At 39.2% G+C, this 24,692-nt stretch overlaps 1 protein-coding gene across 1 annotated transcript in view; it reads right to left on the bottom strand.

The window, feature by feature from the left end:
• Positions 1–24,692, bottom strand: part of THSD7B (thrombospondin type 1 domain containing 7B) — a 746,295-nt gene that overhangs the window by 774 nt on the left and 720,829 nt on the right. The window contains exons 20-26 of the mRNA XM_057745884.1: positions 22,545–22,690; positions 16,584–16,743; positions 15,293–15,466; positions 15,097–15,192; positions 12,771–12,853; positions 10,332–10,524; positions 7,003–7,090 (exon numbers count right to left, since the gene is read on the bottom strand). Of these exons, the coding sequence (XP_057601867.1) occupies positions 7,003–7,090; positions 10,332–10,524; positions 12,771–12,853; positions 15,097–15,192; positions 15,293–15,466; positions 16,584–16,743; positions 22,545–22,690 (940 nt within the window). The remainder of the gene's footprint in view (positions 1–7,002; positions 7,091–10,331; positions 10,525–12,770; positions 12,854–15,096; positions 15,193–15,292; positions 15,467–16,583; positions 16,744–22,544; positions 22,691–24,692) is intronic.

The raw sequence follows: 24,692 nt of genomic DNA, 5'->3' as shown, positions 1-24,692 counted from the left end.
CTACCTCACCTCTCACCGCTCTGCCATGCCTTCAGAGCCCAGCTTTCTTTGGGTTGTCTTCACCGGCAGGGAGCCATCTCCCCCTCTCTCTCTCCAAATTTCTATACTATTTATTTTACAGCAGCATCACTTAATTGGATGCATACTTAGTGCCAAACCCTGTGCTGAGCATTTTACATTAAATATCTCAATACATCCCAGGACAGCACTGAGAGGGAGGCAGTAGGATAATTGCTATTTTACAGAGAAGGAGGAGAGAAGTTATTTCCCTTCCCTCAAGTCACTGAGTGGCAGAGCCTGGGATCTAAGTGCATGTAAAACACACAGGACAAGTGCTTTTAACCCTTCAGGGCATCCTCCCTGTATCCACATCATTAATCAGGCACTTGGTAGAAACAACTTTTTGTCTGTACATACAATTAACTTTTATACTTTGAATGTATATATATAATAATGTCATACTTTGAGTCAATGTACGTTAAAAACAAACATTTCAATGTGTACAACTGAGTGGTATTTCAAACACTGTGTTGCAATATTGCATAACCATCACCCCAAAGGGAAACTGCCCCCACGAAGCAGTCTCTCCGCATTCTTAACCTCATCCCTGGCAACCACATATCAACTTTCCGCCTCTGAGATTTGCCTGTTCTGGATATTTCAGGTGGAATCCTACTATATGTGTAGCCTTTTGGGTCTGGCTCCTTTCACTTAATAGCTCCAGTAGAGAACTGGATGATATGTGAATTTTACCACAAAAGAAAAAGATGTTTGATAGCATGGTTGTAGGGAGAATCTCCTAGTTTAACATACTCAGGTTCTAATTCAGGAGAAAAATAATTTTTTTTGATGTTTGAAGCAATTTATAGACACTAGAAGCAATTTATAAATGCTAAAGAGGTAAATTAAAAATGATTGTTAAAAAACCTACTAAAAGGAAGCAGGGATCCTATAGCGTCCCTGCACGGCCCCCGGCGTGCAGCGGGTGCTCAGTGATTGACTTGCTGAGTGCTGGGCGCAGGCTGCGGGCCAACACCTGCCTCTCAGCAGAGGAGAGGCAGACATAGGCTTTACAATTCTCTGCAGAGGGATCCTTGGCCTATGATCTCCTGTTTCCCAGGTTTGGTCTGCTTCTCAAAAGAGTAGTTACCGCATAATTATCTGAGCAACATTCAACTTCATCTATATTAATAGATCTGTATTTTCCAGTGGCTCTAATTATATTGCCAGGCTCCAGCTTGGGTCCTGAGGAAGCTAATCTGCAGCATTTAAAGGGACTAAAAAAAATCACACAAATGAGGATTTAGGACAAATCAGAAGTGACGGCTTGTGTAGACACCCAGGTGGTGGTAGGGGGGGTTGTCCTAATGTCCAAAAGAATAAGAGGAAGTTCACCTCGAATGACAATAGGGATCTTCCCTCTCCCACATCTCATGCTGTTTTAGGGGAAGAAAAGAGAGGGGCAAGAAATGTAGGTGTTTCCAGAGTTTCTGGCAATCTGCTCTTTTTTTTTTAAATTTTATTTTATTGAAGTATAGTTGATTTACAATATTGTATTAATTTCTGCTGTACAGCAAAGTGATTGTTACATATATATTTATATAAACATATATTTTCTTTTCCATTATGGTTGATCACAGGATACTGAATATAGTTCCCTGTGCTATACAGTAGGACTTCATTGTTTATCCATTCTCTATATAAAGTTTACATCTGGCAGTCACTCTTTTTTTTGTTTTTTGTTTTGGAGGATTTGGCATTCTTTTCAATTTTTGTTGGAGTATAGTTGATTTACAATGTTGTACTAGTTTCTGCTGTACAGCAAAGTGAATCAGTTATACATATATTCACTCTTTTTTGGATTCTATTCCCAGAGTATTGAGTAGAGGTCCCTGTGCTATACAGTAGGTCCTTATTAATAGTTATCTATTTTATATATAGTAATGTGTATATGTCAATTCCAATCTCTCAATTTATCCCTCCCCCCGTAACCATATTTTGTTTTTTACATCTGTAACTCTATTTTTGTTTTATAAATAAGTTCATTTGTACCATTTATTAAGATTCCACATATAAGCAATATCATATTTGTCTCTGACTTATTTCACTCAGCATGACCATCTCTAGGTCCATCCATGTTGCTGCAAATGGCATTATTTCATTCTAATTGGCATTTGCTAAGGGCTATTTGGCAGAGAAATGGGAAAGCTGGGGCATGGGGAGGAGGGACTGAGCTGTCTGGATCTTTATAAAGAGAATAATATTGGTTACCAAAGGAGATGGCGGGGGAGCTGAGACGTACATTAGGAGTTTGGGAATAACATATACACACTCCTATATATGAACTAGGTAAACAACAAGGATCTACTGTGTAGCACAGGGAACTCTACTCAGTATCTTGTAATAACCTATAGTAGAAAAGAACCTGAAACAGAATATATGCATATATGTGTGTATATATAACTGACTCATTTTGGTGTACGCTTGAAACTAGCAACATTGTAAACTAAGTACACTTCAATAAAAATTCCAAAAACAAGAGAGTAATATTGCCTGGGAGACATCTAAAGTTGGCCAGCCTCTAGGAGCTGCACCTGGAAAATTCTGCTCAAATATTACGTGGATTTTTATACCAGTTTCCAGGTATGGAATTATGAATATTGTGTTCACCTCTGTGAAAAAAAAAAAAGAGGGGGCACTTAGTATGTAGGCTTTAGATTTTTTGTGGACCATGGTGTGTGCTGGGATGGTTGTGATAAAGGCTTCATTTCATGATGCATCTTTTCATATACTAAAATCACAGCTATGCATGTGTGAGATCTGAGAACTTTTAGAGAGTTTAAAAGTTAGCAACCATTGAATAAGGTGGTAATTCTGCTGGGAAGCTGTGGCTTTACAAAGCTTCCTGGCTGGTTAAAAAGAACCCTAAGAGGAAGAGCTGAGTGGGAGGCTGCCCTCTGCAAAACCAGCAAATAGGAGACTTGTGTTTAGAAGTGCCTGCTCCCTTTCCTTTCTCCCTTCCTGGTATTTATTAGGAAATTCACCTATAAATCATTTTTCAAATCATTTTCTCTCCTCAACTCTGGTATCAAGGAAGATGTGACCACCTCACTCACACTATATCAGGACCCACAAATGCCTGGCCCATGGGCTGCTGCCACCCCCAGGCATCCTGTACCCACAGTGGACATCTCCTATCCATCACACTACTGTTTCTCGTGGCCCAGGAATCGCCTTATAACTCTTCCTAATGGAGCACTCTTGACGGCCACCACCACTTTCAGACTTGGCACAAGGGAGAAAACCATTATGCAACCCTGCTGTAAGAGATCATTGACTGACAAGTTGTAAAGCCACCTCTTGCAGGATCATCTCCATTTCAGTGAAGATAAACCCATTAAGTCAGAAAAGTGAGCTCATTGTGAACAGACAGGCAAGTGCTGACACTTCTCAGCACCCTGAATTCAAGCCACAAGGACCCGTCCCCAGACCAGAAGACATTAACAGGCAGCTACTCATGAGGACCAAGCCTTGGAAACGGCAGCACCATCTTCAAACTCTAGAGCCTCTTACCTGCATTGTGCTGAGCAAGGTAGAATAGATGCAGTTCTCCCAGTAACTTCCAGGCACTATGTCTAGATTAACTACAAGCTCAGCCTGTGGTCGTCCCCACTAAATTACCTCATGGATCTTTATTGCCAGGGGAGCTGGGGCATAGGTAATATTTCAAAAACTCCAAATGCTAATGGCAGATGTACAAAGGGTCATATCTGAACGAAGCAGTCCTTGAGAAAACTATTTTTCTCTATTTTCTCAAAAACACTCCCAAGTGTTATTATAAATTGCTGTCATCTAACACCTGGCATATTACAGCAGCTCTTTTGTCCTAAGCTTTTTATTTTGGGGGAGAAAATATAAAATCTCCAAAACTGTCATCCTCTAACTCTTCTGCAAGCTACTTAATAGAAATAGATGAGGTGAAAATATCTATTTAGATTCTTTAGGTAGCTCACATGTAACCGTAAATGTTTGATATCCCAGGTCTGCAGCTTACTTTACTTGCGAAATGAAGATCCTCTAAATCTGAATAGTTTTTAGGATTACTCAAGGGAAAGAAATTGCAGAGCCTCGAAGTCCAGTGGACTATTTGGTAAAATCAACTCCAGATTTGTCTTAACCCCCAGACTAATATCCTTATATAAGTTATTAAACTTTTCTGAGGATCACTTATACCCTCTTTAAAATGAGCGTAATAGCAACACCCCACTGGACTATTGTGAAGATGCAATAAGGCAATCTATGCAAAGCACTTTGTTTGATGTATGAATATTAGATTTTTTTTCTGAGCTACATTTCTAAAAATCACAGGCACTAAACTATTTTTTAACTTGTCCACCTATTCATTCCCTTATTCATCTGCTTAATAAGTATTAGTGAAACTTGTACTCTAAAAAGCCAATAAAACATAGTCATTACACCTCTTCCTCTCCCCCACCCCCAAGTCCTTGGGGTTTGGTAGAGGAGGAACACGTTTATACAAGTAACTACAATACCAGCATGGAGTAAGTGCCATAGGGAAGGCAGTATGGAGAAGTTATTCCAGACTCTTTGATAAGGAAAATGTTGACATTTGAATGTTACTGGGAAGAATTGTTAGAATGCCAATAACTTATGATGAAAAATTAATTCTAGAAGAGTAGAATATATGGAGTTAACCATGGAAGCAGAAGCCTTATGAAATAAGGTACCACCCAAAGTACCCTAATGTAAGGTAACGTCTCCTAAAATATATTCCTTCAGAAAGAGGTTGTAGCCTTATATGCTACCTTTATAATATAAAAAGTTTTTTTTAATGGAGATCATAAATACACTTGAACAGTACAAATAAAAGGGTCAGCTTCCCTGATACATGTTAATAGATACTTGCGTCTTGGGATAAAACCTCTGAAACAGCAACAGATTCAGAGAAGTGCAATATCTCACAACTTGGATGGACATGAATCTGGTAAACTTAAAATACTGAATTTGATTGTAGATGTAAAATTAAAAAAAAATTCTTCAATGATAAAACGACGATTTAAATAATCTAGGCCTATGTAACACACCAGGGCATAGGGAAATAGTAGAAAATGACGTTGAAAGAGTTGTTCGGGCTCAGATAGTGGAAGACTTTGACTGGCAAGGCAGCCAGAATATGACTTTCATTTTGCTGCTGATGGGAAGCCATCGCTGCCATCTGATCACTTGGCTGAGTTTTAGGAAGGCTAACCTGGCTACAGACTGCTGAAGGGAGCATCTGTAAAGAATCCGTAGGTGGAGCTAACTGTGCTACTTCCAAGGGGGATTATTAGGGGTGGGCATCGAGGATGAGAAAAGACGTGAGACATCCTATACATAAATACTTATATAATTTGGTCCCTAAAAGGTAAGGGACAATTCCCTTGATCTTTTACATTAAAAATTCTGTAGAAAATTATGTTTGTCATCAGAATTCAGTGAGGTACCTAGTTAATCCCTAGAGTCACACAGAAAGGACCACAATAAATATTTATTACTGAAGGAGTGGATTAAGGGTAACACAATTTTAAGTTGGAGGAAATGGAGAAATGTAAAAGGGCAAAATTTATGACTGTTATTAAATTTTAATTTTTAATCTTTTAGATATTCAAGGGAAAAAGGAACCATAGAATCTGGAGTTGGAGATGTGGCTATGAAGTGGCACATATCCAAGCTTTCACAGACTAATAGACTAGCGGGTTATCTTACACTGTATCAGGCCATTGCTTTGAGAGCAGTTTCTCATCTGTCAAGCCTTTATGTTCTTTGTTGTAATTTAAGACCTTTCCCTTTTTCTAAACTTTTCTAGTGGTAAATGCTTCCTATCACTCTCAACCTCATATAAGGCTTTCCACTTCACATTTGTTCACTCAGACAGGACCTAGACAATACTCACAAAATTTATCACTTCGAACATAATTGGTCAAATCATTTGATTTTGGGGTAAATGACTAACTGAAGGTATTCCTTTTTACGACAACACTGTGGAAATATTAGTTGGATAGAAATTCAACTTCTAGAAATTCAATTTGGATCACTGTAGGTGGCAGAAAGAATTAAAGTCACTTTATTTTCTTCACTAACTTTCACTGACCAAGAGCAAAGATTTACAAACCTGTGTAACCTTGGAAGTACAGGCTAAAAATACAAAGACCGGATTTGAACTGAGATTAAAACTTGAGCAAAAATTCTCCAGGAAATAGTTTGAGACATGATAAGTATAAACATCTTGATTTAGAGAAAAAAGCAAGGTAACACTTTGATCTCATGGAAATTAACAAAGTCCTTTGAAAATTCTTCTTAGGAATCTGATAAAATATTCTTGACACACTTGAAAACATTCAAATGTACTTACTTCTGTCTGGTTTCAAGACCAGCTCATCAAATAAAATATATTCCATACAATAAACTAATCATCATTTTCTGAGAATAATACATGTTTAGGAGCTAGTTACTTATAAATTGGGGTTCCGCAGTGAGCTACACTCCATATCCTATGATAAACCATGATGGAAAAAGAATACTAAAAATGTGTGTGTATATACATGTATGTATAATTGAATCACTTTTTTGTATAAGAGAAATTAATACAACATTGTAAATCAACTATACTGCACTAAAAAAGTTTTAAAAAAAATCTCTGGGACTAGGATTCAAGTATCAAAGCTAAAAAGTACTGATCTAAATCAAAATTCTAAAATGAGAAAGCCTGACTGATGACTTCGCATAGTATTTGCAAACCAGATAAAAGCATGTTATTTCAAATGAGGACAACAAGGATATCGACCTCCCATTTCAACTGTTCAGCAATTCTACTGTTGGTGATTATTTGTGAGTTCAAGGGTCCTGTTATAATGGCCAATGACCTTAATATAAGTTTTCTTTTAGTATAATATGCCACCCATGAAAATGTGGAATATAAACTTTTTACTTGTTGGTACTTACCAAACAAGGTAGGAAGTAAATACTAGGAAAATCATGATAAGAAAACAGCCACCTGAAACGCCATAAACCCAGATTTTCACTCGGCCATCTGTTTAAAATAAAGAGAAAATAATAAGCTTAGCACACAAAAGCTTTATTTCTCATCTGAATTCTGAGGTTTGCATAAGTCAGAAGCATAAGTGGAAATATCCACATGTGACAGCTATCAAATGTCAGAAAAAAGGTGAAAAATATAAAATGTAAAACAGTCTATCATTTTTTCACAATGCCAAACAAAGACCAGAAATCAATACCTCATAAAATCGAACAACTGGCAGGATATTTTGAATTTATTTTCATTCATATATACTTCTAATACAAAAGTATTGCAAAACATATCCACATGTGTACAAGTATGTATTATTTTGGATTTGATATCTGCTAGAGTTAAAAATAGAACCAAATAGTCTGATCTATTTTGTGATTTTTACTGTGACATATATCTTGACTGTATGTATGTATGGTGAGTGCGTATGTATCAATATGAGTTGTTTCTGGAAATCTCGTGGTTTTTACTGTTTTACATGAGCACACAGTTAACTAAGCCTACAACTGTACTGATAGTAGCAATGCCTTAGCATCTCAAAGGAACTAGGCTCCTTTCTGAAAGATACACACAGAAGGTTCATTAATGTAATTAACTGTGGGTCCAAAAAACACACATAACAGCATCTTATTCTAAAGACTTTCGTGGGATGAAAAACAATCAAAATCTATTGTAAACAGCACTTGTTTGGAAGAAAATCACAATTACTTTTGATTGTATTATGGCTACCTATTACAATCTTTGCTTACAAGACACTTTCGAGCCTCAATCAGGTTTTAGAATGAGGTTTCAGTGTAGTAATGATATTTTTCTGTGGTCATAAAACTTTTAACAAAGCTTTGATTCTGATCTCTTTGAAACACTAATGATGAAATCTCCTATTTTGAAATTTTTACACTGGCAATAAAGAAAAAAAAGTCTTTCCTGAGTGAGAATGCACCTTTCATCTTATTAGCCCTAAACCTCATAGAGATGAAGTATAGGAAGATATAGTCTTTTTACATCCCTAGTACAGAGGTATGTGGTACCTCTTTAAGGCATGTTACTTAAAGAAGAATTAGTATAGCTTTTTATAACAACATAATGGATAGGATCAAAATTCAAAACTACTGAAAAAAAGATTTGTAATGAAAAATCAGTTTTCCTGTCACCCTCGCTGAGCTCCCTACCCAGGTGCTACCACTGTTACCAATTTGCTTGTGAACCATCTGTTTTGTCTGTATATGCAAACAAATGGAGTACATACACAAAATATACGCACGTTTAAAAAAAGACACAAATGGTGTATATCATTCACTTTGGTACTTCTTTTCCACTTAGCATGGGAATATTTCCAATATATACTGTGAATTCATAAAGACAAGTCTATCCACTTAATAATATATATTGGAAATATTTCCATGCTCATTCATGAAGGCAGGTCTATATCATTCTTTTTAATACCTCTATGAAATATATTGCATAGTTGTATCTTTGTTTTTCTTTGATTCTACTTACAGACATTTAGGTTATTTCCACTCATTTGCTATATAATCAACCCTATAATGAATGTCATTTACATACTTCTCTTGGTATATGTGTGTATATTTGATGAATTCCTAGAGGAAAATTTTAGGTCAAAACGTGTGATAGATTTTGCCTAATTGCCCTCCTGAGAGGTTGCTCAATCTCATCATGAGAACCTGATGAAAGTTAACTCTCTCCCAGACTAAATATATATTTTATATATATACTTAGATACATACATATGTATACAGTATTGTATATATTAATATATGTGTGTATATCCATATGTATATATGCACGCACATATGTACACAAACACGTATATTCACATACATGCTACTGATGCTTTAGTTAGACCTCTGAAGGTTAAGGACCTCAGGTACGGATTTGAAAACTCATTTCCCTGGATTCTCACCCTAATTCTTTTCCTGAAATAGGGTCTACAAGCAGTGGCCACGTTTCATATCACGCATCCCTCAAATTTACGTCTATTGCTATAAATTAGCTACATGCCACTAAACGTTACAAAATGAATAAGGTATTTTTGAATATCTATGGCATGCCCAGACATAGATGGGACTCAAAACTTAAGATAGTGTGGTCACCCTTAAAAGTAAGTTAAGAGGTGTACATCTTGTTTCTTCCACTAGATCTAGGGTCCTTTTTGCCTGGGCTCTGGTTTTGCTTCATTTAAGCGTGTCATCAAGGCAATTTGGTATGGCCAAGGCCTGGGGTCTGGGAGGAAAGTTCCCAAGGTATATTTTTGTTTGAGCTTTGTGTGTCTCTTCACTCTCAGTGCTTCCTTCCCTCAGTCATTCGTAGCATTTTGTTTTCTAGCAGAGGTATGTACAGTAGGCACAGAGAATTTTGCTTTCGTTTTCTGCCCACTTCACAGAGTGGAAAGTAGAGACCAGTGCTATGTAAAGATCTTACTGGCCTGCCTCTCAAACCTTCTATCACTTACTGATGGTGTCAAATTAATTTGCCAATTTCAGAATCCTAATCTCTAAAATGGGGCTAATGGCATCTCATTATGTTGCAAGAACGTAATGAGTCATGCACCACAACCAGCATGGAACCACAGGGTACACAGAAAGCATCTAATAAATGTTCATTCTTGTCCTTAATGCCCACTAATTTTTGAGTGCTGCAGGCCTGACAGTATGCTAATACTCATATGACAGTCATGCAGGAATGTGGCTCTAGATTGATTTGTAGATGAGGAAACAGTTCCAGAGAGGTGACGAAGTTACACTCAATCACAAAATAGGTACCTTCCAAGCCGTGATGCCAGGAAGGCCTCTGAAATTGATGCTCTTTACTAGTTCACTAGTGTTTCTCAAACCAGATAGGGTCCCTGGACATTTCCCTACATAACTCCATGTTCCTGAGAATCTATCCCAGTTTTTGCTTTTAATTTCAATTATATACAAAAACTTCACAGTTATAAAAGCAAAGTCTTTGGCAGAGGTAATTTACAGTTCAAACATTTTTAAAGATTAATATTTTGGTTCCTTAACTCAGTGTCTCTTCGACTGGGGTTGACTTAACTTCAACCACCCACGAGAACATTTTACAGTACACAACACTCAAATCTGAGAAACGTTGAACTAGACCATGTTGCTTTTTCCTTCTCTCCTCTTTCCCTTCATTCTTTCCATCATAAGCAGTGGTCACAATATGTACCCCAGCCCTCCATGAGAAAAATCTACATTTTTGACTCATAACCGATGTGTACCTGGATCAAGGGGTTGAAGAGACCATCCTTTAAAAATATCATGTATTTTTGAATTCACAGGTCTGTGCTTCCCAGCAAGGTTTTTCACATCAGCTTTTTTATCCTCTGAGCCAGGTACTTTCATGCAGTAATCCAGGAAACCATTTGATCTCATTATCTCTGTATAGCCCTTCTCACAACCACAGACTCCACCCTACAGCATAAAAAATATGTTTATGGTTACACAGCGAGCTGTGTAGATGAACAAAGAACACTTTAACTGTTGGAAGCACTTAATATTTGCATGCTATGTCATGGCAATTTAGGGTTTTCCAGCACCAGACTTGGCAAAGAGCCAAAAGTTCAATAAATAGTTCATCTTTCTGAATTCCAAAGTCAACCCTTAAGTAAATCATCAGTGCTTTCTAGTGGTTTATAATTCTTATACCTTCCAAATATGAAGTCACAATTCTTTGTCAATAGCAGGCATTAACTACATCCTTTTCTCTCTTGTACAGATGTTTAAAGCATTTAATTAAAAATTAGCCTCAGCTCTTTCCCCCACTGTTTCAGATGTCTTCCCACTCACTCCAACCTGCCCTTGACACTGAGAAGCAAAGCAACAGGAATATCCTCTCGAGTTTTGTGCTCTTCGAGGTCTGTTGCTGCCCCAGCTACTGAATGCCTCTATCACCTTCCACCACTAATCACCAACTAGTCTGAACTGCCTGTCTGCTCACAGGCTTCGTGCTGCACTCAGAGGGGACAGCCCAAGGCCTAGAAGCCGCGCAAGTGGAGAAAAAAAGACTTCACCAAAGGCACACGTCCAAGAGAGGGAGGAGACAGATATATCTCTTTCCTTGTACTGACCTGAGTGTCACATCACATTATCACATTCCTAGTTGGCATCTTGACAACGTGTCCCTTCATATTTGTCTGTGGATTCCTGCTAATTTTCATGTACAATAAACCTCTCCAAGAAACTGATTACGATAAAGTAACATGGACAAGGATTTCTATCTGCCTCTGGAAGTGAAACTGAAAATAACTGCTCTTCCTTCCTTCAACAAACATAAAAGGAGTAAAGAAGAATAGAAAATACGCGTAAGATTATGACTCTCTATGACTTTGCTATTTGGGCTCCTTACATAAAACTATATCTGGAATTTTCTGAACAGCCTTCCACAGCCACTCCCATCAGCCTTATACATCAGCCAGATTTACTTAGGCCATCAATTGTTGACTGAACACACGATTTTTAGGAGCAACAGATACTAAAACTATAAATAGGGTACCTCAAACTTCACAAAAAGTAAATATCAGAAAAGCATGTAATTAATAAATGCCTACAGCTTAGGTAGCAGTCATATAATAGTGATAATTATTATAGTATTTCCAGTGGTTTTAGTTGAAGACGTTACTCAGTGTTCCATGGGGAGAACTAAGGAAATTGGTATATGCTTAGCTATGAAAGCCATCTTTTCAAGATGCATCTCTATTTAGACTGAGTGAAAAGTTGTAACCAGTCACATATGCCAGAGGTTCAAGGGAATAGGTGATTTATATTTTATTAAAGAGGGTATCCAGAGAGTTGGTGGAAAACTACAACTTCTATTTTGCAAACATCATTAGCCCATGAAGTTGTTGCTCATCTCTTGTCTTTCTTTTTTCCTCTGGAAGCTTAATCCCTAGCTTTCCTGTGGTAAAGAATTAGCCTAACTTGAAGTAGAAGAGCCAGAAAATAGGATGGAGCATTTGAATCATTTTTAACCAGATCATTTTTGGAAAGAACATACTATACGGAGACACTTGTTTCTTTGGGAGACAGGGCACACCTTTCTTTACGTGCACTGCACACGAGTGCTGCTGATTAGAACACATAGCACATTTTGCGTTAATTCCTGAGCAGTGGTGGATGGGAATTAAGGAAGGAAAGTGGGAAGAAAGATTTCTGCTTTAAAATATATATATATATATACACACACACATATAATTATTACCCATAACCACATATTCAGTTTATTTAAAATCAAGTAGAAAATGTATATGCACTACAGTAAGCATAGTGTAATCAATTTTACTACACAATATTTAGCAAATATCAACATGCCCTTTTTAATATCTTCCAAAATACTTTATGTATATGAAAGGCTAAGGATGGAGGAAATAACTCACCTGCGAGCACATTGGTAAAAAGAGGATAAACAGAGCTAACAGAGATTAGACATCTGAAAGAGAGGGTTGGCTATAGATAGATTTAGAGAAAATAAGACTGCTTTCTTGAACACATGCCCTGGGAAGGAATTCTTCATAGCTGTGATTACTCCTGTAAATGCCTCTAGGTGGTATCCTGGGCCCATGGAATTGCTGCTTGGGCTGTAGGAGACTGGAAAACATCTGACAGCATACATACAACACAGCAATTAAAGTACGCGTCCAAGCATCCAGCACTGGACTCACCTGGGTACAGTAGGAAAAAGGTTTCCTGCAGGCCGGGTTACACTGCCGAATAGCAGCAGGGCGTGCTTGAGGGGAGCAGCCTCCTGCGAAGGAAATCCCATCATCAGTGACGAGTTTTTCTATGATAAATATTCATTTCTTTTCCTCCCTGGCTACCTTGTCGCAGTATTATTTTTAAAAACCTGTTTGCTGACAGTGTGGCCCAGTTTTATATTATTGATCACAGTACCCCAGGAAGGGCTGTTTGCGATGGGAGGCTCTGCTAACAGAAGCTGTTTACAGTAGAGACTGTACACCTGCGCGTTGGCAGTGGGATTCTCTCATATGGCTATGCTTGAGGGCAAAGCCTGTGAGTGCCGGGATCAGTAAAAGAACTGATGAAATCTCAACTGAAGTTCAGGAGCAGAAAATATATACACTCGAGGATCTGTTCTACATATTTTTTCCAGCTCCCGAATACCCCAAGTAGGCACTAGACTAATTTCCAACAAAACGCTAAAAGAATGCCTCTAATAAATTCATGGGACCACAATATCAAGCATTTTGGTAACATTTTAAATGTATTTCAGCCAGAATACACACACACACAGAGTCACATACATACTCCCCTACACATTTTAACAGCAAATGTGTACACTCCAGGCGGGGTAATCACACCTCTGACATCGTACTTGCAGATCCTTATTAAATATTTTTGCGTAAATGGATGGAATAATGTCTCTAAAATCTGAAAATCATTTAATATTAATCATGCCTTCCTTGATTCAAGGTACTAAGCAAAGAAGCTGACATGTTATTCAAGGTCAGTATTTAAACTATATACTACTGGCTGCATTTATAGGTTCTAGTCTCTGTATTACTATAATTGTCAAACAATTACAGTTTATGATTTTGTAACTAGCAAAAAGCTTTGGGCTTAAGGCTGTGTAGGGAATAGATCTACATTTTCCTAAGAAAGAAACAGCTAAACGCTCACTGTTACTTGAAAAATAAAAAAAATAATCCCCACAGAAATTAAAGGAAAAAACAAAACAAAACAAAACAGCACCAGGATCCAGAATGAGCAGGTAGGTGTAAAATCGATCAGGTGAGTATTAGCAGCAGTATCCACACAGCCCTGTTGCTGCCAACAGAGTTTGGAGGGGGTGTTTTTCACTCCTTAAACCAGAGATCTCCACCATGCAGTGTGTGCACCCCATGGGGAGAGGATCTCCTGGAGTCGTGAAGGACAGGTTACAATTTATATCGTTTATCCAACATTTTAAATATTGAGAATGAAATTAAGCTCTAATAATACTTAGCAGGTGACACTGGTAACCTGAACTCACTCATCAGATGGCCCTGTGATGTACACCAGGCACAAGGTACTCCATACAGAGAATTTGATAGTGGAACTCTCGCCAGTTAACTCTCAGCACACTGCAGTGTGTGATGCTTTCTGTGTTCCTAGTTAGGTAGATTTACAGTATATTAACAATAACTTACAAAATGGATGAGTAGCTTAAAATTATTGTATGGAAACACTATGGATTGAGGGGATTACAAATAGTGCAAAAACAAGAAAAAGGTGACGCTAATAATCTTTCTATTCAGATAGAAAAATCAAAATTCTCCTATTCTGATGAGCTCTTAGTCAGCCACAGTACTAAGTAAAAAGAATGACAATTTTCTCTGAAAGAAGGCATCAAAAAAGAAAAAAACTTTAAAGTGATTGAGAAGACCATTTGTAGAATCCAATTGCATTCACCATCATAAATGAAGAGCACTTCCCTCAATCTATATTCAGATGTTAAATAATAATCATGACTAACACATTGTTAAAAATGAAGCTTTTGGTACATAAATATAATCATCTATCATTTACAGCAAAATGTTTTTTACATCATTAATATAGTTTAATTTTTATTGTATCTTTATCAACCCTTTTAATGTTACTTTCTGTATAGGTTTCATAATATGATACATTAGCACAGTAGTGAAGGACTTTAGGATATATTGAGATATGTTCTCAAATACTATTTTACTAAAAAGGTACATCTTTTAAAATTTGAGAGACCATTGTTTTAAACTAACAATGTCTGTCTCTTTCAGTCTTTGTCTCAGATCATGATATTTAAGGAAATTTTATTGTGTCTCAGCTTATTTCTTTAAGTTGTCTGATATATTATGGGATGTCAGCTTTCTAAGATGCAGAGGTCTAATGGAAGCTCATCTAAGGCCACTGCCCAGTCTTCCCTTGTTTATAATTTGTAAGCTAATTCTTCTCACCAACAGCAACACTCAGAGATCTGTTCGAAGTGCCCACATGAATCTTAGGCAGGAATACCTGTGACGTTAATGCCATCTGAACGTTGGCACCATACAGTTCGTTCATTATTGTTCCAAAGACTCGCTTTCCATGTGTAGTGATAACATTTACCTCCTGCAAGTAAATATGATAACAGCGGTTCTATTATACCTCACATTAAAGCAGAATAAGCATTGATCAAGCAAGGCTGAGAGTTGAAAATTGCTTTTGGTACCTGTACAAGGGCGCGTTTCTACAACCTGCTGGGGGCAGCTGTCTTGGTTCTCAAAAGACTGAATTATAAATGTCCTTGACCTAGACTGGCGACCCAGAGTCTCAAAGCTTCTTCCATCGATGCAGGTCAGTTCACATGTGCTCCACTCTGACCATTCTGTTAAATGGCAGTCTCCTGGAGGATTGCACAGCACAGAGCAGAGGAAACAATGTGAAGACTGGCCCTTGACAGCATTTATATGCACAGGGTTTACGGTGAGATTTGTGTGGTGCACAGTGACAGGGTGGGTTCCCAAAACTACACATTCTACACTGACAAATTTTCTAATTAGAAAGTGCTAAGAATGAGGAAGTAATTTATGGTTTAATCTAGTTGAGCAAAAGAGCGTCAAACACTAGACTGCCGTTATTTTGCTTCAAATCGTGGCAGTTTTATCTAGAGAACACTGTGTGTCTACTAGTCATAATAAAAATTTTTAAAGGAAGTGTAAAGATTACAGCAACTCAGTTTTTAAAGAGCAGCATAGCATCATAGAATGGATGTTCACAGAAATCACATAAAGGGAATAAGTCAGTTACTGAAGTGGAATATCTTTGAACTTAGAGTGTTTAGTAATCTAAACATACACACATTTGTGTGTATACATATATGTCCATAGGTATGTATGTGTTTATACACACGTGTTACATGCCATATTATAAGGATACATAAGGATATATTATGTCACCTTAAACTCATGCCATACAAGCTGTGTTATTAGAATTAAAATAAATCATAAATTTTATGTAACTAATAACGACCTTCACAGTTAAATAGAACTCACCTGTTTAACAGAGTGCTTTTGTGAACCCATAGCCTTACTTCTCCCCACCATGTCATCACCCAGGGGTTCACCCACCCATGGATTCAGTCAGTATGTTTTGAGTGCTGGCCGATGTGCTAGCTGCTGTCAGGTTGGGTATTATTAACACATTTTCTAGATGGAGCAACCACTGCTCAAAGGGACAAGAGTATATGTCCCAGGTACAATTCCAGTGAAGAAGTGATAGTACCAAGATGCTAACTTAGCTCTTACATTTCCAAGTCTAGTGCGTTCTCCCCACTCTGGCCTACTTTGCCTCTATGGAAGCTGTTGGGTATATTCCAAAGCGATAACCACAGTAACAAATGAATTAAAATTAGTTAAAAACTTCACCTTGGATGAAAGAGAACTCAGGAAATTACTAGAAAATAAATAAATAAAAAGGTCACTATATAAGGCACTCCCGATCATTTACAGAAAATTGCCTACCTGGACAAGGCACAGAACAGGGCTGCTTCAGGATGCTGTTTTGAAAGGACCTCTCTCCACACAGGGCATCGTCTACAGGTACAGTCCAGTGAGACACTGAGCCATTGTGGACCACACAGGAGAGACTGCGGATCTGGACTCCTTCTCCACAGTCTCCACCCTGTCAGAGGAAAGGATGCTGTCAGCGTTACCCAAATCATCATCACCTCAAAGTTTTGGCTCCTGCTACCTCTTGCTCAAGAAAACCCTAGTTGCGTATTTCAGCAGCTTCCTCCTCTTGAGACTTATCTTTCAACTGCTGATAATAAGGCATCCCTGAGCAATTCTCCTAGAGCTGACAGAGCAACTGAAGTACAAATGCAAATTTATGCCTTGGAATTGATGCACTCAGAATATGATGATTCATTCTGGAACTCAGCCAGGATTCACTGAAAGAGAAAAACAATACCTAATTTGTCTAGGTGCATGTGATAAAATGGCCTAATCCATAATCACACCCCAAGAGAGCAGGTACAGCCACAGGGCGTACATTTCTCTTTTGCTTTGCTTGTTTTTCTTTTGTAGGGAATTCAGTTCTTTCTCACATGGCTTAGGTTTGGGTTTCCAGGAAAACACTGATTTTTCTCTATTGCCACGAGAAGCTGTTTTCCCAGAATACCTTCTGTGCTGAATACTATTCTTTGAAGATATTTTATACAAATTCCACTCAAATTATTCTGGGTGACTAGAAAAAAAATTCTGCATTGTCTCACAGGAACAGAAGCTTAGAATTGGAAGGCACTTAGTGGTTATCTAGCCCAACCATCTGCCTGATGAAAGATTTCCTACCATAACATTTTTAGCAGATACTCATGAGATAAGTATTATCTCCTCAGTTTTAGTCAGGTGCTCATACTTCAAAAAAATAAAGGCCACTGGCTATTTGGATAACTGTAGAGAGTAGCTCTGTTTTTGCATAAATGCCTTAGAAAATCCCAGGATAGCAAGAGGGAGGGTGAAAGAGCCATCGCAGGTACGGAGCAAAAGCAAATATAAGGTAGTGTGTTGTCAACTGGCCTAAACTTCCAAGTAAACACAGCTGGTTTCTTGGTCAATCACAACATCTTCTAGACAGGCTGCAGGACCATCCGTGATGTGGGGAGGGAGGAAAAGGGAGAGGTATTTACATGCCAGCTCCTCCTTGGATTCAGTCCTCATCGATCAACCTTTACCCCAGGGAGTATTAACTCCTCTGTACTTACAAGGTATGTTACTCTGCTCCCACTAAGTCCAGAAATTGATGGAAGAGCTAGAGCTTTCATGACTACTACTGGTATGGATGGAGAGACAGAGGAGAGAAAGAATGAGCCTTTACACAGGCTCTGTTGCTGCAGACAAGGATGCTACGTGCTAGAACCCATTCTTAGGTGACAGTCAGACAACTGGGTTCTGCACTGGGAAACTGAGTTTCAGCTCCTTCTTATTTCCCATCCCCACCCCTATCAGGACCCAGAAACTGCATCTCCAGGCCTTGGAGCGTCTGTGGCGCTGGCAGCAGCAGGAGTGAAGAGGGGCAGGGTGGGCAGCTAGAGCAGCCACGACAGTGCTCCAGGGCCCGGAGCAGGTGACCCAGGGGCTGCGGGGCCTGTTGAGCACCAGCCAGGTCAGGGCGCTGCAGCAGCAGCTGCTGAGCATCAAGGGCAGGCTGTGGACGGACGGCTGTGTGTGCAGCAAGGTACTACAGAGTGGCTGCTGAGACAAATTCCTCACAGCAGGAAGTTCGGATGCGAAGCCATACTGGCAAAAAGGAAAAGATGCAACTTGGAGAAGGCTCTTCCTCCTCTTGAGTTGTAGCAACTTCGAGCCTGACAAGTCTGAGTAGACACACAGATCAGGATCATCACGTCCTTTCCTAGAGATGTTTTAACATGATTTATGATTTGTTTATCTCAGATGGCAATCCCCACACTGGATACGTCAATACCTCATAACTGCTCTAATCATCTCTATGGTCATTGTGAAATTGTTCTAAAAATTCACGCTAATATTGAACCTAAGTGTCCTTTTTTATGGAGAAGGTTCAACATTAATTCATAGTATATTCATTCAAACCAAATGCTCTAGTAAATGTTTACTCCCTAAAGTGGACAATAACTAGTATAAGTGACATTTCTCTTTTGGGGAGGGTTCTATCACTTATTATTCCAAATGATAGATCCACGGCAGAAGTGTCTAAGGTGTATGTTTCAGTATAGTGTCAGAACTCGTGAACTTGGAGTCTGAACACACTGCAGCATGTCTAAAATTTAAAGTTACTGCTCTCTGGAACCTGAGGTAACAGGAGATGCAATTGATTAGAGCTTTGTTTGACATTCCAGGAGATGGAGTGTGCAGAAATGACAGGAAACAAGTCTACATCAGGGATCATTTTAAAAACCAAGACAAACAATAATATGATCCTAGTATGTACCCATGTGCAACCTTAATCTCTCATACCTTTGACAACAACAGCCACCGTATGAAGAGAAATCAGCATCGGAATGATAACTGCATTCACAAAGCAAGCATCCATTCAGTCTCACCCGCGCGACGTTACACACTCGGGCTTGAAACCAGAGCCAGCCTTCTTAGAGCAAGGTGGGCAACAGCAAGGATTCTGTCAGTAACTCTCTGCTGTCCGGGTCATGAATGGACTCCTTGTATACCGTGAATCCGGACCACCAGATGTGGATCAGCAGATGGTGCTAACAATCATAATCTGAGTTTTAACCAAACCTCTAACAACCACCTCAATTCATTGAGCTCTTCGTTTATGTCAGCTACCATGCTAAGCACTCTATATGAACTGTCTCTTCCCTACCAAACTCTCCTAGCAAAACAGCTACTATTGCTACCACCATGATATGCATAAGAAAACAAGGTTTGGGGATTTTGAAAAGTTGGCAAAAACTTGGACGTCCCTGGTGGCGCAGTGGTTAAGAATCCGCCTGCCAATGCAGGGGAACACAGGTTCGAGCCCTGGTCTGGGAAAATTCCACATGCCGTGGAGCAGCTAAGCCCGTGCACCACAGCTACTGAGCCTGCACTCTAGAACCCGAGAGCCACAACTACTGAGCCCACGCACTGCAACTACTGAAGCCCGCACGCCTAGAGTCTGTGGTCTGCAACAAGAGAAGGCACCGTACTGAGAAACCCGCGCACTGCAACGAAGAGTAGCCCCTGCTCATGGCAACTAGAGAAAGCCCACACGCAGCAGCAAAGACCCAATGCAACAATAAAATAAATAAGTAAATAAATAAATAAAAAATAAAATAAAATGCAGGTTCTCCGGCCAGCCCCAGACCCACCAATGGGAAGCTGGAAAAAAAGAATTAGGCCTGCTGGACTCTGGAGTCTGAGCTCCTAAACAGATTTTGCAACACGTATGTGGATACGTGTTATCAGCTGAGGAACCCGGAAAGAGTTAGGAAACCCTGAAAAAAAGTGAAGCCTGAGGATAAACACTTCCATGTGCAAATCTCTTTCCACATAAGATGGTGGCAGAATTGGCACATCCACTGTGCCCTGTGCAAGCTCCTCTGATTAGGGTTTGCTACATTTGACAGCAATCAGCCACTTCAACATCACCACCACCTCCAGTGAATGAGTCTTCACCCTGCACTTGGTGGGCCAGGATATTACAGCACAAGGAGAAGCAGAAGGACAGCTGTGAGAATGGTTCGCGTTCTTGGTATGTGGAGGCCCACGTGTATTTTGATCAGTAATTCCCAAACCTCAGCTTACACAGATGTTTATGAAAAGGCAGCTCACTGAAAAGATACTGTGTTATTTATCTCACAAAACATTCACAATTAGGCTTCAGCAAGAGCAGGAATGCAGTTCAAACTCAGGAAAAACTCAACTCAAATATCATCAAGATCCCCTTTCTCTTTGGCCTCTGCTTTTTTGTGCGTCGCCTTCTTTTGTTCTTGCCTCTGAATGACTGACTTTATCTACAAGGCGGGAAAATGTGGCAGCTAGGAGTTCCTGAATACAGTATCTCTGAACAGCTTCAATTCCATTCCAAGTGTTTGGAGAAGAACGCTGATTGGCCTCCTTTGGGTAAGGTGGCCGCACAGGAATAATTAATATAGACTTGTTTTTTGAATCTAACTCCAGTTTCCTCCCGACTGAAACCTCATCTAAATACCTGAGGCACCTTTGAAATTTCTTGATACGCCCAGTCTCATGGTCTCCAGGGCCTCTGTGCCTGGGTATATCCAACACAACCCCCCCACCCACGACACCAGCACTGCTACAGAGAATATTCACAACCCACCACTCTGGCCCCTATGGTTCTGGCTAAAGCTCAATATGTGACAGCAAAATGTAACATTACATTTGACATTTCCAGACTTCCCTGGCGGCACAGTGGTTAAGAATCTGCCTGCCAATGCAGGGGACACGGGTTCAAGCCCCGGTCCGGGAAGATCCCACATGCCGTGGAGCAACTGAGCCCATGCACCACAACTACTGAAGCCTGCGTGCCTACAGCCCATGCTTGGCAACAAGAGAAGCCACTGCAGTGAGCAGCCAGAGCACCACAACGAAGCGTAGAGCCTGCTTGCTACAACTAGAGACAGCCCATGCATAGCAACGAAGACTCAACATAGCCAAAAATAAACAAATAAAGAAAAAGGAAAAAAAAACAAGTGACATTTCCCCTTAATGTTCCTTTGGGACAAATTTGCAGAGTTGTCTATTTAAAAAGAAAGGCTTCTAATACCTGAGAAGAGAAAAGGAAAAGCACAAAAGAACATGTGAGGTATAGTAGCGGTTGTATGGCTGGTAAGACAGGGAGTGTGGAGTTTGTGTGTCTCCCATCCTTCCCCTCTTCTTCCTGCCTTTTCTCTCCCTTCCCCTGCAATGGGTTCCTGAATTCTTTGAATTTATTTTCTCTACTTTTCCAACAATTATCAGGAGAACTCTTCTTTCCCTTTTCTTAATTGTGATTCCAAGCAGCACTTAAAAAAATTGCTGAAGGTTTAGGAAAGAGGGTTTTAGAGAGGTTTAGACTAAGTAGACAAAGTATTCATATTTAAAGCCATTAGGTTACTACTGAATTAATTAGCATGGTTACCTTATTTTCTGTAAAAAGAAGACTGAACAAATGTACCACGCATTTTTGTTCCTCTGGGATTTATTAAAATACATGGGCATTTAACTTCTGCAAGATAATAATGCTGCATGGCAATGTCATCTGACAGGAACACTAAACATCTCTATGAGAATACTCTGCAGATTTCTTAATGCAGAATCAAAATTACTGTTACCTAATTAAAACCTGCTTTGGAATATGAACTGAAGGAAAAACTAGTGAAATAAGAAAATAGGGAAAATCAATGTGCTTTTTCTTAGACAAGAAGCCAGAGAGAAAAGGCCATAGAGCATCTTTGCTGACCCAGCAGAAGCTCTGGGTACATGATATATTATGATGTTACTAGGCATTTATATTTCAGGTCAATAAAAAGCAATCACTGAGGGAAATGTAGTAACCTTGGTTTGTGTAATAATGTTAAAATATAACTTTCATACACTTTTGGTTTTCTGCCCACATGCAAGATTTTGTCTAAGCCTAAAAATGCTTTTTTAAGAAATACTGTCTACAGCAAGCTGTGCATTTCCGTAGCATCCGGGTTTTGCCTGATTGCATAATGCTTTGACATTTCCAACAAACCAAGAAGATAGAGAATTCTTGAGGATGCCAAAGAGATTGGAAGTCCCCTGACCCAGCTTAATGAATGGCTATTTATTTTCCTAGCAATCTCACTCTGCTTGAGGTTAAGTCATTTGGTTCTTTTTTCCATGCTCTCCATTGCATAAAAATACACTGTGGCAGGCCTCTGGTGCTGTGAAATTTATTCCATCAGCAAATAGGTTGGACTAGGCAAGTGCTTTGGATATACTGAGAAGCATTTCTCTAAGTGTCACTCCATGACCTACCTCCAATTTACATGCAGACCAGTTGCTGAGGACCCAGCTGTAGCAGGGGGTCACTGGGCAGGTTTTCTGCTGGGTAAGCTCTGCAGGGCATGGCCGTCCTTCTCCTTGGGTTGGCATAATGATAAATCGAGTCCGGCTCATCCGACCTAAAATGATAAGGAAAATGTCAGCTTTTCTGTTAGAGTTTGTCTTGGTAAGGGAATTAAAGGACAAAATATTGCCTTACATACAAAAGTCTTCATTAAAACACACTGAACTTTGTCATATCCAGGTTTCAGTTTTTCTGCCATTTTAATTTAGGTTTCTATGGAGACACAGGTTAGCTAAGGTCTGCATAATGCTTAATTCTGTCTGACTTTTACTTTAGCCATCCTAAGTCCACACTGTATTGTTGCCCCGTAAACACTGGCTGGATGTTAATTCAGTTAACAAATATTTATTAAGCTCTGGAATAATCCAAACATTCTGCCACATGCTAGGGATATAGTGATGAAATTGGCAGATGTACCTTCTGCCTTCACAGACCTTATATTCTAGGCTAGGATTATAAATATTAAACAAAAATAGAGTTGTATCTTTGTTAGGTTCTTAATCAGGAAGTAAGGTAAAAATTGCGTATAATCCGAATTACCCTAGGAAATCCAAATTACCCTAGAGAATCCCCTAGGAAGGTGCCACCCTAAGGTTCCAATAGTGTCTCTCCATTAATTCAACATGGCTAATTTTCCTAGAGTTTAGGACCAATTTCTTTCTTCACTGAGTATAAGATAAAGTTCTTGACGTGTGTGAAGAAGCCATGATGTGTGAAACACACATGTTCAAATACTGGTATTCCATTTCCTAATGAAAGGAAATTGGTTAATAAGAAGAGCTCAGGAAAGAGCAGGGCTCCCATGTCATCTTATACCCACTCCTAGGCATCGGGTCAGAAGCTCATTAGTGGATGGAATTTAAATGTCTGTGTTTCTCTCTCTCTTGCTCTCTCCCCCACTCACTCTTGTCCTTACTCCCTTTTGTCACTGATGAGGCACGATATGCATATAGTTTCATTACTATCAGTTATCTGTGACTCCAGCGCCCTTCGAATGGTTTTTATAAAGTTAACTATGTAATTGTATTTGTGATAAATGTTAAAGGAAAACCAGAAGGTTCTATGAGAGCATGTTATGGGGATGCAGCCCAGTCTGGGAAAGAATCAGAGAACATCTCTTTGAGCAGTTGAGCTTTAAGCAGAAATCTGGAAGGAGTAAGCCAGAAAGAGCCTGTGAAGAGGTCATGACATACAAAGGAGAAGAACAGGTTTGAGGACCTGACAGAAGGCCAGCATGGCTGGACAGAGAGAGCTAGGAAGAGAACAGATTGAAGGAGTATTGTTAAAGCTTTAAAAGTGAGGTCTTTTAGTCGATGTCAAAGAATCTACATTTACATCTTAAGAGAAACGGAAAGATAGTGGTGACTTCACTTCTGCAGAGGATTCACTTGAAAATCTCAGGTAAGAATTTTCATATGCCTTCAAGTTCTGGGAGAAGTAAGGGTAACACACACCTTCAGCGGACTACACCACTTAGTGGCCACCAGAATATCATCATAGATTTGGTGATAAACTAATTCTCTCTGAGAAGATCCTTGAAGAAAACTAGGAAGTTCTAATCCCTGGATTCTAAATTCCTCGAGGTATGGGATTCTGTCCTTAACATTGTACTCCATGTATATTCAGCACTAATGGAACATTTGTTTAATTAATATTTTCATAAATTGTCTACATGATATTATCTGGTATCTGAAAATGTGTAATGATATATCAATGTAATTATTCAGCAGGTACCATGTGCTCAGCAAGTCTCTATAATAAATACTTTATATATACTGATGCACTGAATAATCATAACAACCCTAGAGGAAAATTCTATTGTTTTTCCATATTATAGATAACACAGGCTTTATGAACAACAGAATCTACCCATTCTGCATCCTTGGGCACTGAGCAGAATACATACATTTGGGCAGATGTTCCTTCCCAGCATCACTTAAAACAAATCATACAGGCTGGACATAACCTTATTCTTATGAAACACTCTCCCTGCTTGATGAACACATTTGGCTCAAGACTTCACATTAATTCCTGCTTAAATACTCTTCAGTTTTATA

Source organism: Hippopotamus amphibius, chromosome 8, assembly GCF_030028045.1.
Source record: "Hippopotamus amphibius kiboko isolate mHipAmp2 chromosome 8, mHipAmp2.hap2, whole genome shotgun sequence".
NCBI classification, from domain to species: domain Eukaryota; kingdom Metazoa; phylum Chordata; class Mammalia; order Artiodactyla; family Hippopotamidae; genus Hippopotamus; species Hippopotamus amphibius.
The sequence above is the reverse complement of the archived record's forward strand: the minus strand, read 5'-3'. Positions and strand labels throughout refer to the sequence as shown.